At 40.8% G+C, this 17622-nt stretch overlaps 1 protein-coding gene across 1 annotated transcript in view; it reads left to right on the forward strand.

The window, feature by feature from the left end:
* Nucleotide 1: 1 nt before the first annotated feature.
* The window catches only part of FOXG1 (forkhead box G1), a gene marked incomplete at its 5' end in the record, with an annotated part of 23765 nt that continues 6144 nt past the window's right edge, over nt 2-17622 (forward strand). The window contains 3 exons of the mRNA XM_002922436.4: nt 2-5312; nt 5765-5837; nt 13307-13451. Coding sequence (XP_002922482.3) covers nt 2-1156 — 1155 coding nt within the window. The remainder of the gene's footprint in view (nt 5313-5764; nt 5838-13306; nt 13452-17622) is intronic.

Consider the following 17622-nt stretch of genomic DNA (forward strand, 5'->3'; position numbering starts at 1 on the left):
CCCGCCGCCGCCGCCGCCACCGGCCGCCGCCCTGGACGGGGCCAAAGCGGACGGGCTGGGTGGCAAGGGCGAGCCGGGCGGCGGGCCCGGGGAGCTGGCGCCCGTCGGGCCGGACGAGAAAGAGAAGGGCGCCGGCGCCGGGGGGGAGGAGAAGAAGGGGGCGGGCGAGGGCGGCAAGGACGGGGAGGGGGGCAAGGAGGGCGAGAAGAAGAACGGCAAGTACGAGAAGCCGCCGTTCAGCTACAACGCGCTCATCATGATGGCCATCCGGCAGAGCCCGGAGAAGCGGCTCACGCTCAACGGCATCTACGAGTTCATCATGAAGAACTTCCCCTACTACCGCGAGAACAAGCAGGGCTGGCAGAACTCCATCCGCCACAACCTGTCCCTCAACAAGTGCTTCGTGAAGGTGCCCCGCCACTACGACGACCCGGGCAAGGGCAACTACTGGATGCTGGACCCGTCGAGCGACGACGTGTTCATCGGCGGCACCACGGGCAAGCTGCGGCGCCGCTCGACCACGTCGCGGGCCAAGCTGGCCTTCAAGCGCGGGGCGCGCCTCACCTCCACCGGCCTCACCTTCATGGACCGCGCCGGCTCCCTCTACTGGCCCATGTCGCCCTTCCTGTCCCTGCACCACCCCCGCGCCAGCAGCACTTTGAGTTACAACGGCACCACGTCGGCCTACCCCAGCCACCCCATGCCCTACAGCTCCGTGTTGACTCAGAACTCGCTGGGCAACAACCACTCCTTCTCCACGGCCAACGGCCTGAGCGTGGACCGGCTGGTCAACGGGGAGATCCCGTACGCCACGCACCACCTCACGGCCGCCGCGCTCGCCGCCTCGGTGCCCTGCGGCCTGTCGGTGCCCTGCTCCGGGACCTACTCCCTCAACCCTTGCTCGGTCAACCTGCTTGCGGGCCAGACCAGTTACTTTTTCCCCCACGTCCCGCACCCGTCAATGACTTCGCAGAGCAGCACGTCCATGAGCGCCCGGGCCGCGTCCTCCTCCACATCTCCGCAGGCCCCCTCGACCCTGCCCTGTGAGTCTTTAAGACCCTCTTTGCCAAGTTTCACGACGGGACTGTCCGGGGGACTGTCTGATTATTTCACACATCAAAATCAGGGGTCTTCTTCCAACCCTTTAATACATTAACATCCCTGGGACCAGACTGTAAGTGAACGTTTTACACACATTTGCATTGTAAATGATAATTAAAAAATAAGTCCAGGTATTTTTTATTAAGCCCCCCCCCATTTCTGTACGTTTGTTCAGTCTTTAGGATTGTTTATTATTCTAACAAGGTGTGGAGTGTCAGCGAGGTGCAATGTGGGGAGAATACATTGTAGAATATAAGGTTTGGAAGTCAAAATTATAGTAGAATGTGTATCTAAATAGTGACTGCTTTGCCATTTCATTCAAACCTGACAAGTCTATCTCTAAGAGCCGCCAGATTTCCATGTGTGCAGTATTATAAGTTATCATGGATCTTTATGGTGGACGCAGACCTTGAGAACAACCTAAATTATGGGGAGAGTTTTAAAATGTTAAACTGTAATTTGTATTTAAGAAGCATTCGTAGTAAAGGTGCCCAAGAAATTATTTTGGCCATTTATTGTTTTGTCCTTTTCTTTAAAAAACTGTTTTCTTTTTCTTTTGTTTACTTTTAGACCAAAGATTGGGTTCTAAAATGCACTTGGTATGCTAAGTATTAAAAAAAAAAAAACACAAAAAAAAGGAAAGTTGTTTCAGTTGGCAGCACTGCCCATTCAAATGAATCGGAAGGGGACAAAATTAATGATTGCCTTCAGTTTGTGTTGTGTATATTTTGATGTATGTGGTCACTAACAGGTCACTTTTATTTTTTCTAAATGTAGTGAAATGTTAATACCTATTGTACTTATAGGTAAACCTTGCAAATATGTAACCTGTGTTGCGCAAATGCCGCATAAATTTGAGTGATTGTTAATGTTGTCTTAAAATTTCTTGATTGTGATACTGTGGTCATATGCCCGTGTTTGTCACTTACAAAAATGTTTACTATGAACACACAGAAATAAAAAATAGGCTAAATTCATATATATCTTGATACTTTTGTCTCTTTTATTAAATAGAGCTAATTTTAAAAGACCATTAAAGTTCTAGGGAATTCAAAGGCTTTCTCAGCCAACTAAAATTCAACTGCTCCTTTCATTTGAATTGAGACTTTAAAAATTAAAATAGTATTTTTTTTCCATTGTGGAATCAAATTTTACAAGGAGCGGGCTATTTAATAAACACTAGCTTTAAAGAAAGTATAGGCTTTGCAGCTGGTATCTTCAAGTTTCTGTAGATATACAGCAAAAAAATGATAATTTTATGTGCATAGCTATTTACCTTGTGTTTATTTTCAAATCAGTTGATAGAATGCTTTTTATATATTTTGTTTCAGGTATCTTGTTTATAGCATTTGGCAAATTATAAATAAATATATGTATATGGTTAGATAGAAGTGAATATAATGCACACATATGTAATATATATGTAGACACACAGAGCCCTTCAGTTCAGGTACAATTTGCGCTATGAATGCTGCAAATATTTTTGTTTAAATATTTGTATTTATACTTTCTAAGTCAGCATTTATTTTTGTGGCTGTTTACCCACAATGAAAGAATTCTAATAAAGATGTGCTGAAGTTGCAATATAGATTTGCTGAAGTGATCACCTGTTGTAATGACTTGCAGATCAATGTTTATATTTTATTTTTAATTATAACAACTTAAAATTCTAGATGTTCAGAAGAAGTAAAATGCCTCTCTCTGCTTTTCTTTCATTTTTACAACATAGAGGTATTTATTTCATTCCCTTTTAAATGTCTGTATAATTTAATCTAGAGATTTGTTCCTTTTGCTTACAGTCATAATTTTGTTTTAACTTACAGTATACATATGCATGCACATATATATATATATATGCATACATATCAATCTGAAACAAAATGAAAACATTTTTTGAATTGTTTCAGCATCCCAATTGCTATTACTCCAGAAAATAATTAGAAAACCTAAGTAAAAGGTTTAGTAACTAATTGGATCCTGTGGAGAGTCTATGGAGGACAAGTTGTTCATTTGTTACAATTGTATAGTCTGAAATGTGTTCTGCAGTAATGCAATAAGCTGGCTACTTCTTACAATGGGCCCAATGAAAAATAATCTGTCCCCAAGATGTTATCGGCAAACACTTAGAGAGTTGCTCAGGGAAAAAGAAAAAAAAAAAAAGCTTAGGAGAAGAGCAAGCTGACTCAAATAGATTGAAATAGAAATGCAGAATAGTTAATATTGGGACATAGGGATGGGTGGGTTGTGGAAGGGAGAGATGGGGAAGAGAGAGAGAGAAAAGAAAGGGAAAGAGGATCTGGGGGGGCATCTCCCACTACCAAAAAGAAAGAAAGAGAAAGACAGAGAATGCTATCTAAGAAAGATAGAAAGATAAAGTCCAGGAAAATTAAAAGAGCTGGAACCAAATATACACAAATGGGAAATTGACTAAAATAGGCCAAGACAGCTAGTTTAATTATCTCCTTTAAGCAGACTGGACGTGATTTTATTTTCTTAGTAAGAGAGCAGTTTCACCAGAGGTCCAACTTTCTTGAAATGTAACAGTTCTTCAGAATGAAGCATGAAAGAAAATGCCACAAATAAATTGTTTTAGAAGCCAAACGTATGACTGATATTAAAAATAGTAATAGAGTCCAAGTAAATGAGGTTAGGCAAGGGAAAGCCCCCATTACATATTTGTGAACCAAAACAGCTCAAAGCAAAGCATGTGTTTAGACTGAAAAAGGTGATGATGTATTGTTTGCTTTTTCCATGGATTTTATTTGTGGAATGAGAATGTATTGGCACAGAAGAAATAGTCTTTTGCCTATCAAAAGTTAAAAAGAAAGTTGAACTCTTGTATTGTGGTAAAAAGGACATAGAGAAGAAAGAGTTCCTCCATGAGGTTGATTTTTTTTTCTGGCCATATTAAATAAGTATACTTATTTGTGATAAATGTTTATTTGCATGATTGAGAAATCGAATTTCAGTGGCAAACTTCATACTTTGAGGTCAAGCATGAAATTGACTTCTTTGAACTCATAGGACCTAAGGACTGGAGTGGAAGTTCTATTTGGATACATCTCCAAGTTACATATATAATGGATGTGACTAGAGTAAAAATAGCTTGTTGAATACACATACAGATAGGAAGGAGGATATACAGAGAGAGAAATTTGTGAAGGCCTCCTGAAGCCCAATATGAACATTTCATTTATCTCAATCTGTCCCATCATCTCTCAAGTTATCTTTTTCAAAAGCTTACAGTGTTCTAGCATGGCATTTAATAGATTTTTTTTTTTTGCAACAAATTGGTTGTAATGTTGTGTTGATATTTGTTGTCACCAACCTTTGCCAGTTAAAATTAGCTTATGCCAGAAAAACACTTCAAAACTTTTTGAAGCTTTTCTTCTTTCATACTTATAATTATTTTTAATGAGATGAAGGTTGCTCTTTTTGAGATTTTGGAACTGAAAATGATCATAACTTAAAACTTGAAATCCCAAACTGCAGTTTATCTCCAGGTTTAAAGTATTTTACTTGAATGTGTCTGATATAAAGTTAATACAGATTAATACTATATAAAACATTGAAAAATCATTTAAACTAGAGCAGTGAGAGAATTCTTCCAAATATGTTTCTGCAACTTGTTACAAATCTGGAAGTCAAGTGAACATGAAGTCCAGAACTAACAAGGGTCAATACGAGTATCTTTATGGCAATGGAAGATTTCATGTGGTTTATATGACTTGCATAAAATCAAGTGTAGAAAGACCCAAAAAATGAGTCTTGTAGAGTATTGATATAATTGTATATATTTAAGTTGGTGGATATTTCACCCAAATAGATGGATAAATTGAATATATTTACGTCTCTAAATATATAAATGTGGTTTTAAAAACGTGTTTCCTACAACATTGTTGAGGAATTTGCTTGTGTTGAAATAATTTTGCTTTTGAGAAATTAATTTTATAAATATCTGAAGTGGCTAGTTGTGTTTGGAACTAAATGCCTGCTGGAGAAATAGGCTAACAAAGGGTGAAGGTGAAGATCATTAGAGGTTTTAGAGCTGGCTGAGACAGGTTGCTGGGGTTGTATAACTGTGCCTAGAGGGCGGGGTTCCTGTACATTCCTACTTCGCCAGATAACCTGCCCCCAACACCACTTCAGCTTCTGCCAGACAGATGGAACTCTCCAACGTGAAAATCTGCGCAGCCATTCCTACAAGCGGGGTAGGTGAAACTTGAATTAAAATTCTCCTTTCTCCCCCCCCCCAACTTGAAGCCAATTGAGGCCAGATCATGAAGATACAGAAAGAATAGGGGTCATCTAGATTTTCCTTTCGCGAGTACACACGTCTGCATTCTTCCTAAGAACTACCTACCTGTAAGAGTTCAAAGGGGCTTTAATTCTCGATTTTCTTTTGCGTGTTCTCATACCAGCCATCCCCCTTTCCCTACCCTCCCTCTAGGGCCTCCCCTCCCCCAATCACCAGCAGTTAAAATAATCCACCTCTTAGCTTTTGGCCCCCAAACCGACCTTTTCCCCACTCTAGCGGTTAGTTCGCCTGGACCTTATCCTGAGGACGTAGGCCAAAGTGGCTCCGGGGAATCTATGAGGTAGTGTTGTGTTTGAGTGTCTTTTCTCCCTTCCGATTTCTATTTGTTTTTTCCCCTCACGCAAGACTCTGCCTGGTGTTGGCCGAAGGATGCGGAAGAAAAAGGTTTAAGGACTGGGACGCTCTTACCCCAAGATTGGTAAGTGCAAGTGCTTTTCGGGGAGGAGAGCTATGCCAGATTGCTTTTGACTAAGGCTTAAACCGCGACTTTGAGGTCGGGGCTAAAGTGCTCCTCTCTTTTTGGAAAAATTTCCTTAGCGGGCGCGCTATCAACAGAAGTAGCTGAGAGAATGCATGATTTTTCCACGTAGACAGAAAGTCACCGTGGATCCCTAAGTACAGAGGATGAAGACAAGGCAAAGAGGGATGAAGAGAAAACGAGTCGAATTTATGCGTAGGAGGGGTATTGGGAGACTGAAATAGGTCCCCAAGCACCGAGTAATTCAATTCGTGGAAATAAGATTTCTGAGTCTTGCCGCAGCTTCCAGAATACACTAACGGACCTTTCTTAACGTTCAAACTTACCCATTTGTTCTCCCTATTTGAGACAAAGCTCTTTGCTCCAGAGCCAAGGACTTGTCTAATTCTAAAGTTCTTTTTTCTTTTCTTCTTCTTCTCTCTCCCCCCCCACCTTTTTTTTTTTTTTCTGGTTGAACGCCCCCCCTCCCCCTATTTTCACACTAACTTTGCCAACCTCTCCCAGACCTGGCCCTCCGCCCCCAACTCCTTGGCCTGGGTCAGGCGAGGGTCCCCGCGGGATTTAGCGGAACTGCGCCAGGTACAGTGCAGCGGGACCGGGGTGGGGGGCTACTCCTCCGCCTGTTCGGAGGACTCGGGAAAAGCGCACCGTTCTGGGCTTGACTTTGTCCCTGATGGGAATATCCCGGTTCCCGGCCTTGGGAATCTCAGGCAAATAATTGATTCTTAATGCACACTTAGGAGACGGCAGTGTAAGCTCGAGAGCCAGGCTGTCCCGAGAGTGCCCGAAGCGCGCCAGACACAGGTTAGCTTCACCCGAAGCGAATGTGGGGCCCTCGCCGCGATTTCCTCTTAGCCTTCCCGGCGCCTCAGGGACTCCTGGGTGAAGCTGGAGAAGGGCACGGCGCCGCGACAGGGACCCAGCGGCGTTGTTTTCTCGGCCTTTGGAATCAAGTAGAAAAGTGATTTAGGCTGCTGAGTCGGGGCGGCCCTGGCGGCGGGTAGCGGGGTAGGAGCGGCGCTTCGGGAAGGGGCGGCCGAGATTCCCGCGGACGCGAAGCCCGACGCTGAGCAGGGAGCAACAAGGTGAGGGCGCTCTTGCCCAGCACAAGGAGAGCTTTGAGTTTGGGAGCTCACACTGGCTGATGCCAGGAAAATCGACTCCACAGCCTTGGCTGGCGCGCTTCCCCACCTTTTTTCTTTTTATTCTTGTTCCCCCCCGCCCCCCCCCACACACCCCTTTCCCCCCTGAAAGGTGTTTCTTTTTGTTTACCTGGTGCGGTTTCAGATCTCAGCACTTATCTGCTAGTTGACAAAACCGTTTTCTCTGTAATAGACATCTTTTCTCTTTTCCACTCCCTACTCCTGTTCTATTTCTCATCCTACCCCATTTTCCCTTCTGTCCAAGCCTATGGTCCAAGGTGAAGGGTTCTTAAAGGAAAAGAGCTAGCCTTGGGATAGGAGTTATCTTAACACTGAGGGTGGCTCTGGGTTGGAGAGAGGGTGGACGGGGTTTGGGTGTGTGGAGAGCATCCCGCGGATGTGGGAGACTCTCTGGCGGTGCTTCAGCCTTGGAAAGAGGACGGGAAGAAAAGGACGTGCAGACTAGAGCTCGTCCACTTCCGACTGCCCCCATCCCCCCCATAAGACCCAATTTTGATGCTTTAACTCCATCCTCACCTGGCCTTCTATCAAGACTTGAAGTAGGCAGAAATCTCGAAATTGTTGTCATCAGAAAAGGCATTTAAAATAATATCAAATAATTCTCAAAATTATATCTGCGGGGGTGAGAGGGGAGATAAAGCGCCCCACGTCCTTTTGGCGGTCCGTTACTTAACCCGTATGATCCTCTCCCCTGGTCTTTGGTCTTGAGGAAAAGCTGCACGGGAGGAAAGCACATTGCACGTTGCGAAATTTGGGGAATCGGGTCCGAATGAAACAAAGTGTTCCTTTGCCAGAAATGTTTGTTTATTCATTTTCGCCTTAGGTTGAATTTTCCTACAGGGCTAGCACTCCCTGAATTGGGTCGTCTTCGTCAGTTTTATTCCCCCCCTTTCTGATTCCCTTAGTGTCTCCTTCTTTGAATCAGGACATGTTTAAGGTGCAAACGTATCTTACTCCACGTCTGTAGGGCAGACGTTGTTGTTGATGCCGTTGATTGGGCAGAAAGACCAAGAACTGTATGGAGTTAGGGAGAGTAGTTTCTGGGTTCTTTCATTTTCTCACTGCTCTGAAATGGAATGACCTGATCATTGTTGTTTGAAGTTAAATTATCTGTTAAATTAGCCCTAAACAATAACTGATGATATTTTCCATTTGAGTCTAGTTGCCCCTGGATGGGAAGGAGAGGAGTCAGAGAATGCTTGGTCACATAGTAATATAATCAAAACCCATATTTAGGTGATATTATGTAAGAAAGATCACTTTCAAAGAAGCTGAATTTCATAGCTAAGAAATTCTTTTAGAGGCCCGTGCTCCAGAAGGACCACAGTAATTCAAGGATGAATGTAAATAAGCATCTTTGTTGATTAAAAAAATATGAACACCGTATTTTCATTACTCTTCAGAACCTAAATACTCAAAACCATCATACACTGGTTCTTGCTAATCTAAATTAATTCTGCCCTCCAAGGATAAATAGTCTGAAAAAGGAAATTTAATGTTAAGCAAAATCTGAACCATTCTAGATATGGATTTCTAGAAATCCAAGGCATATTTATTTCAGTCAGACACTGTTTTGCAATCATCGTATGAAACAATTTTGGAATAACGCAGATGCTTTTTCCCCCTTTCTTGTTTCAGACTGTTTGTAGATGCAGGCATAGGTGTGAGAGCTTCAGGGTATATTGAAGAAATTACATTTTTCTTATTCGTTTTAACAAAAAGACGAAAGAATCTTTAAATACAAAGTATCAGAGTAGTTGGGGAAAAGAATCTTTAAAAATAGTAAGCACTATCGTGGGTTTTTCCTATTAAAATGTGTGAATAATTAGAGGCTATGATAAAGGTTGAAAAATTCGGAACAAGAAAAAGGAGGTAATTTTATTACTTGATAGTTTTATAATTTTTATAATTAATAGCGTTTTAAAGTTTGACAAAGCTTTCTTAGAAAAAGTGGAGTACTTCCCCACCCCTTTGGAAATACTCTAGATGGAATAAAGTAGAATCAGGTAGAATAGGAAGCAAGCAGGGCTTGTTTATTTATTTATTTTCCCAGTAGTAGTAGTAGTAGAGTTGAAAATTTTACTTTTAATTATACATTGCAAGCTCTGATTGCAGGCTGGAAGACTAAAATCGATCATTCCTACATCGATAGTGTTGTCTATTACTGCATTGATTTGTGTTTATTTATGCAGAGACTTTCAGTTATTTACTTACATATTTCAGCATCTGCCTCTTGATTATTATTGCAGGTTGGTTTTAATGAAAGAGCTTGTACAGGTAACACATTTGACAGATCAATTTTAAGTAAACTTGATAGTGAATTATAGCAACCTCAAGAGTTTACGAAATTACTTATTCGTACTTGCTTTTTAGCAATGAGAAAACTGTTTCTGATTAAAACCTCATGCTACTTGAAAACTTCCATTCTTCTCTTCACATATTGTATTGCTGTTTCAATAAAATAGAAAAACAGATGATTTTATTATGTCAGATATGATAGAGTGAAACCGATGAGTGAGCCTTGTCTTTTTCCGTTGGCAAGATGAGGTTTTTCTCATAACAATAAGCTGGCCGCTGGGTTTACTAAGGATGTAGGTGAAAAATCAAGGGGCAGCGGGATTTGAATGTAGAAATGGTATTGTTAACTTTAAGTTATTGGGGGAGGTACTCATAGTGAACAGGATATTCCAGAATTCTTCAGTATATATTGAATGCATATATACACTCACCTGTTCTATTATTTAGAGTATACTACGATTACACCTTAGGAAGATAGGCATTTCTCTTGAACTAACAGCTCACATGTGAATGTTATATATCAGGGCTCATTTGAAGAAATACAACAGCTAAAGACCACAGGGTGTGTCTTTTATTGGTACAGGCAATTGTGGGAGATTGAGATTCATTCGTGTTTGTGCTTATCATCACAAAATGTTGAAAGATGGATTGAAAATTGAAAAAAAAAGTGGCCTAATTTATCGAGGGCTATTTACTCCTCGTTTTATAGGATTTTGCTTGCAGTTTGGAAGATGAGTCTTTCTTTCCTAGTAATTTGGAAGACATCTACCAAATACGGTTAAGTCATATTCTTCATCTCTTGCACCCCCAGCTCCTGCTACCCCCTCCAGTATTCGAGAGAAATATAGAAAGGAAAAGTAACCGAATTCTTTCTTGAGAACGAAAGGGGCCTGGGAGGTGGAAAGAGAATTAATCTCTTCACCCTAGAGAGTTTTCCTGAAACTACTTTATCCTCAGCTTCCGCGACGTGAGAGGTGGAGCCTCACAGTCCGGCAGCTGCAGGCAGAAGGTGGGCGAGCCCCGGGACCTCAAGCTTTGCGGAAGGTTGAAAGAAGGAGTGGAGGGAGAGATTTGAGTTTGTTTATTTGGTTTATTTTATTTTTCTATCCTGTGCCAAGCCCTTGAAGTTAACACAGCGACATAGCCTTTTAAGACCAAGCACTCTTGGCATTCTTTCGAGATTGAGAATTCCAGAGCATCGGATGAACAGGATTTATAGCTAAGGCGTGCTCACCCACCCCTCCCTCCGTCTTTTTACGCACGCACCAGCTCGTCCTCACGTGCACGGGGTAGTGGACAGTGTTGACTTGAATTGCTCTCGCTTGCTCCAAGCCTTTCCTGTGAATGAACCCGAAAACACTCGACAGGTCGTGAATAATCGTTTTAATGAGTGTGCAAAGCGTGCGACGGAGTGCACCGAGTTGTCGGGTTAAACAAACAACTTGTACCCTGACCAAATCCGATTGTTAAAGTGCAAAGTGATGTCAGTACCATTTCCATTGCCCTTCGGAAAACCACAGATCTGACACGCGGGAGTCCAATTTTCCCCATTAAAGAAAAATAACAATATTTTCCAACCGTGTATGTGATCTTCTTTAATATTAATCTGAGCCAAAGGAAACCTCATTTGAGAGTCAGAGAAGTAATCATGTCACTGCTTCAAAAACAAATCGAAAGGGAAAACAAGGAAGAAATCAGAACAAACATAGTCTCAGAGAGGATTTCTTTTTGATAGCTCACATGTCATTGCTGATCGATGTTGTAAAAATCTTACATATATATAAAATTTTATAGCTCACCACAAGCAAATATCAAGTTAAGTCTATCTAACCAACTGGGATTGGTAATTTGCTTCTGTACTAAGACTGAATCTCTGTAACTGTAAAAACTTTTTCTATTGAAAATTTAACTAAAATATTTGCTGTTGAATATCAGCCTGTGAGAGAATGAAGGGACGAGTAGTTTCCACATTTATGCTCTCAAGGAAAACAATTTGGAGGAAAGTAATGGAAAAGGAACCCTGATGGGCCACCATCTAGAACAATAACAAAAAGCACAAGTGAGCTCTTGACGGATCACACACACTTTTCCCTTTCTCTGCACAACTGCAGTGGGGAAATATTTTTGTTTCTTTCCATCCAGTTAAACGACCTACTTGGAATCAGCCACATGTTCTCCTTTCCCTGTTCATTCTTTTATCTTCTCTCACAATTCCAAACACCAAATACTACAAGAAGAGTAAGAACATTAAACCTCAAAAGAGGTAAAAGAAATCCCTTTTACATATACCCTCTAAAAATTTTGTGGAGAAATGTGTAAAATGCTTCCCCTGCCAGCACCTCATACACACTCAGGAGTGAAACAAAATGGCCAAGATGCTTGGAAATCAGTGTATTAGTTCCAAATAACTAGCTTCTTCAACTCAGTAACAATATGGGAAGATTAAAGTTTACATTTTCATTGGATTAAGAATCATAGGTTATGTATTTTTCGTTATCAGATACTGAAAATATATCATGTCCTAATGTCTGAAAGGTTATTTGTCCTCTTATAATTGTAATCAGCTTGTAGAAATGACATATCAGGGATATGGTACATTTGAATATGGGAGTTCAGCAGCATTTGCTCACTTAACTCCTACTAGCCATATTGTCATCTACATAGCTTTCTTTCTATCTACTTCATATGTTAATATATAAGCAATTGCAATTAAATGAAATAATCCGCCTAAAACATGACTGAGGTGTTTGATGGAGTAAGCAATTTCTATGGAAGTCATTGTAGTTTTGTCTATTATGGTTGCTAGTTTTTATACATCTGTGTTAATTTAGCACCAATTGGATAAAATGGAAGGTATTGAAATTCAGTTTCCATCATCAAAACTTGGAAAAGACAACCAGTAGTTTAGGACAGTGTTTTTGTTGATTTTGACTGTTATCTAGTAAATGTCTGTATCAGAATATCAATTCAGAATATCCTTTATTTTCTAGGAAATTTGACAAAAAATGACTATCAAAAACTAGGGGCTTGCATTTTTTATTGTTTTAAATATTTCTGGGCACACAACAGACTGTGCAGTTATTACCTAAACAGATTTCTTCTCTGTGGGCTGACTGAGTTGAGGAATTTTAGGAGTCACTGAAAGAGCCACATCCATTTCTGTTTTAAATGCACAAACAGCAAAGCTAGAGGGTGCGTCTGTTTTTGTGTGTATATATGTAGTTAAAGAACTACACTATCAAAACATTAATTATATTTGAAAGAGAGCAGAGAGCTTGTTGTGGAGAGAATTGCATTATTGAATTTATATTCCATGGAATCTGTCTGTGGAGAGGGCTGAAATTGTATACCTGTCTTATATGATGCACCCTCTCCAGTGAGGTGCATAACAAGAGCAAAGAGAGCCAAACTTGGAGGGGAGTAGGTTTAGGTATTTGGATGTCCTGAGCAAGGGAATCCACGTGCAAATGCAAATCACATGAAGAATAAGCATGGGGTCTTTGTTCTCTGTCAACAAAAGCAAATATAGTATTTTTCCTCTATCAAGCAAATCACAGAACGATCTTAGCTGAATTTGGAGGAGGGGGAGAGGTTGAGTGACTAAGAATATTTCAATTATCATATTTCTGATCCCCAAGTCCTGTTTATTTCACAGCTGCCAAATTTTATATCCAAAATTTAGACTTTCTTCCTCCCAAATCCTACATTGGTATGAATCATCCCTGATCATTTTTAGGTTTTTGGCTTAATTACCAGTTTTCAGCTTTAAATTACCAATAAACTAATTAATCTGACTAATCTTTCTAAACTTCTGTTGAATAGTATAATAGCTGCAACAACAACAAAAATAAAATAAAAACTGCAGCAATAATGACAGAAATAAAATGTTAATAATAATGCAAACAATAATAGCAGAAACAATTTTAAAATAATTTCTCTGGTTGACAGGATGAAGATGGAATCCATTTCAGTCTGAAATGTGTTTTATGGCTGCAATCGGGCATTCCTCTGATTTCTTGTTTCACTGGTTAGATGGATGATCCATTCCAGTCCAACTCAAGTGGTCTAATAAAGACTCCCTTGGTCTAATATGGTAGGTCTTTTTAATAGCATTAAGTGCTTTTGTACCCATTCTTCTTGATTGCTATAGGCATGTCCCCCTTGGACACCATTCCCAAGTAAATCAATCTGGGATGGAGACTGGAAACAGAAGCAGACATGTGAAGGGATTCTTGGGTAGAAAGACCTGGTGCCCTCTGGCTGGAGCTCTGCTGATGAATGGGCAAGCTGTCATATTTGGGAATCATGTTCACAAAGCTGAGGAGTTTAGAAGGACAAAGTAACCGAGGTTCCTCTGAGTCTAAAGAGAATACTGGCCCTGAAGAACTCAGCCCAAAGGGCAAGACACAAAAATCAGGAATTAGGTCCCCCTGACCATCAACTCTTTTGATTCCTTTCGGGATGAAGTGACAGAAAGGGGACAATAAAATGAGGGAAGTAGAGGTGAAAGGAAGAACCCAGGTTGAAGATGTTAATAACTAGTGGTAATCCAGCTAGGAAAGCCAAGCCTGTCTCCTGAGGAGGAGGTAGAGGTGCTTTTGTCAATTGTAAACCTGCCAAGGTTTACTGTTCTACGTGCAAGAACAGCCAGCAGTTCCTGAGTCTAGGCTCTACGGAATCTGCCAGTGAGTCTGTACCTGCAGGAATCTAACTCCTCTCAGCCGACTGTTCTCCCTATCTCTCAAACCTCTGTCCCCCTTCCCACTCCAAGAAAAAGGAAATGAAAGAAAATAAAAATCAGGTGGGGAGGGAATGAGACTCAATGTTTGTCAGGCAGATGTTGGGGTTAAAGCAGGTTGTTCGATAATTGCCTTCATTTGTGGAGGGGAAAAAAAGCTGGTTAGGAGATGAAGGGCAGTTATAAAAGAGGAGAGCAGGACTGAGATAGAAATTCCTCAGCAGCCCAGCAGCTAAGGCCAAATGGGAACAGACCTTACTTACAGAAGAACGCACTGGGAGCAAGGGAGGGTGACTGTTAAATCTTTAGGCTTTGTTGTGTCTTCCTGCAAATCAACTGTAGCCGTGAAAATTTATGAGAAAATAACATCTGTATGCCTTGTTAAAAAACAAATTACAAAAGAAAGGCGTAACTATCAATAGCCAGTTTTGTCCTCTAGAAAACTTTTTTCTTTAGATATTGTCTTCAACGTCACATATGTGCACAGCCCACAACTAAACCCAACAGTAGCTGAAGGAAGCAAGGGAGGGGAAAGAAAGGAAGGGCCGGCCTCCCTGCTGGTAGCACCAGGCATCTATCTCTGCACCCTTCACAGCAGGGAGGCTGAACAATCTTTTCTCGTTTCTGTCTAGTTTTTCTTCATTTTAAAAAGTATGAAAATATTCCTGTTCATGAGAATATTATTTCACTAAAGATCGACCAAGACTGAGAAGCTTTCATTTCTAGGGATAAATTCACTGAGGTGATGCTCAGTCTGCAATGGGGGTAAGGCGACTTTGGCTGAAACTATATATCGCTTTGCTCTTCATTGGTCCCCCAGGCTTTCTCCGTGCAAAATAATAACTAATAACTACCAAGTTCACTTCAGCTCTTCTGGAAGTACAGCTCTGCAACTTGAAATCAAACTGGTGCTTTCCATATAAAATCCAGTTCTAATTAAAATAATACTTTAAGGAAAATATTCTGTTATTGTGATTTTATTTGAATTTTTCCTTTGATTCAGAGACAAGTGTTATTTTGTTTCAGTAAGAAAATTAAAAGAAATCAATATTTCCAGTTAAAGTGCCCTCAATCCTGTTACATACACCTCCAAAGTATGGCTTTTAAGAATTTATTTTCATACACGTTGGTTTTAATTGTATATAACTGAGAACCTGAGTCATTGGAGACATGCCTAACTAAAAAGACACTAAATTAATACTTTTATAATGGGAATATTTGACAGAAAGTAAAGATAGAACAAAAGCAGTTATTTCACAAAGTAGTAAAAGTCATGCAGACATTTGCGTGCACTGAGTTTATACACTTATTTAACAAAATTAATAGGCTTCTGTATTCCAATATCTTGAAAAATCTTTAACCAAACCAAATCTTTAAGCCAGATATTTAAATGTTTATGCATTTATACACACATATATACACATTATATACACCATGTTGCATATAGTTCAAATATGTATGTTCATTTTTTTATAGAAACTAAGAACTAAACAAATATTAGCATTTGTAACTTTTTAACCACCAGTAATTGGGGTTTATTATCTGTAAATGATGAAGGAAAGCCAGAACCACTACATTCTGCTTAGACTGTATTAAGAAGCAAATATAGGTTTCTTTCTGTCTTGGGGTGTTGCAAGAATAAGAAATTTAGGGATGAGAGGAACTGTGATCTATATATGTTTTCAATAGACCAAGATGTAGTAATTTCATTCTTTAAACATTAACATCCTACTATTAAAGACATATGTACAGTTTCAAAGATAGAAGAAGTAAGCCCAAGTCAAGTGATGATATTTTGAAAGGAATGGTTTCAAATGATGCTAACATTTTTTTTCCCAAAAAAGAACTTTTCAAGGCAGATACAACCAGATCTGTTGCACAAGTGGCAAAGCAAATATTTTAGAAATGGGCTGTGCGGGGAATTAATGGACTGACACACTTTGAATATTTATGAAGAGTAATATTCCTTTGAAGAGGGCCATGATTGTCTATCATGCTCCTTAAAAATGGGGAACAGGTAAAGGGGGAGGTTTGGGGGAGGAAAAGTTCAAGCATCCTAACTATTGCTAATGGTGAAAGAATATGACTTGTGTAGGAAAGGATTCCATACCATGAGAGAAGAAGCAAAAGGCTATTAGTCCTATCATGTTTAGTCTCTTTTAGGTACACATTTCAAAAACATATCCTTTCCACTAGGCTCTCATCTGCAGTTAGGGCTCACAGACAGCAGCCAGTTTGTATTAAAGTGTAGTCCAATCCAGTTTTGAAAACGGTGGACTGCAAAAATAAAGGTACAGTTTTATCAATGAAATTCTCATTGGCAGTTGGAGAACAGGAAGAGGGAGGCTTCAAAACAGGGTGATGGGAGGAGAGTAATATTCTTTAGGTGAGTTTTGGGAAGATGCTAAGTAAAATGCTGTTCAGAAATTGGGATTAATCGAGCAGTTTAAATACAAATCTGCCGGAAATCATGCTCTGTGCGAATGAAAATGAAGGAATTTATGCATATTCTAATTTTCCCTCTTTGGCTGCTATTTTGGAGGAAGAGACTTCTTTTGCTGATGGTGGGACTTTTTTGTTCCGCACAGGAAATGTGTAAATGAACACAAATGTTATTTTTTTTCTCCTTTCCATTTCTCTCCTCCTTCCCTCCTCCCCCTTTCAACAATTATAACTTGTTAGGGTCCACAGTTCTGTGGCCTGAGAGCCCAGGGTTTCTTCCCGTTTCTAGGATGCCAGAGGGCAGGCAGTGCAGGGAAGGAGAGTTAGGGTTCCTTTAGGCCCCCAGACCTTTGGAAATTAACCTACAGCTTCCATTTCATTTTTGGACATTCAAAGACAGTAGAGTGAGAAGTCATACGTTTAATGTGATGAAAATTCATCTCAAAAGCTATTTCCTTTCGCTACTGAATTCTCAGTGAAACTGGATTGAGGAGAGCTTAAAAGTGATCTCATAAACCAAGTTGTGAAGATCTATTGACCTTCAGCACCGAGTCGAGCTATTCTCACTCTCATGCCTTTAGAAACAAACAGTACTGATGTATTTTAATTATATTAAAACCAGCAAGAAACTCTCCTGGTTAGCCTATTCTGATGTAAGTCGCCTAACGCTGAGATGAAGTGGAACGCTGTGGTCTTTTTTGTGTTTTGTGGCATATATAAGGGATTCCCGAGACAGTTCAACGAAGTGCGTGGGGTGAAGGGAGGGGCGGGGAAGATTCTGTCCACGGGGAGAGAAAGAGGGAGCGGGAGACGGAGAGCTTGAGAGAGGGAAAGAGGTGCTGTCTTTCCTCCGGGTGCCGCATTGGCAGGCCACGCTGAGAGCTCCAGGATTAATTCGGGGACGGGGAAGACACAAGTGAGACGCCGAGTTTCTTTTTTTCTACCCTCTGGATAAACCCTCCGCGCCAACGTTATTCTTAACAATTTAATTTGAAAAGAGCCCCGTGGTGCACTCCCCACTCCCCCCGCCCCCGGCTCCCTCAGCCGCTCCCGCAGCGCCGCCCCAGCCCCGGCGTCCGCAAAG

This window comes from Ailuropoda melanoleuca, chromosome 20, assembly GCF_002007445.2.
Source record: "Ailuropoda melanoleuca isolate Jingjing chromosome 20, ASM200744v2, whole genome shotgun sequence".
Lineage (NCBI taxonomy): Eukaryota > Metazoa > Chordata > Mammalia > Carnivora > Ursidae > Ailuropoda > Ailuropoda melanoleuca.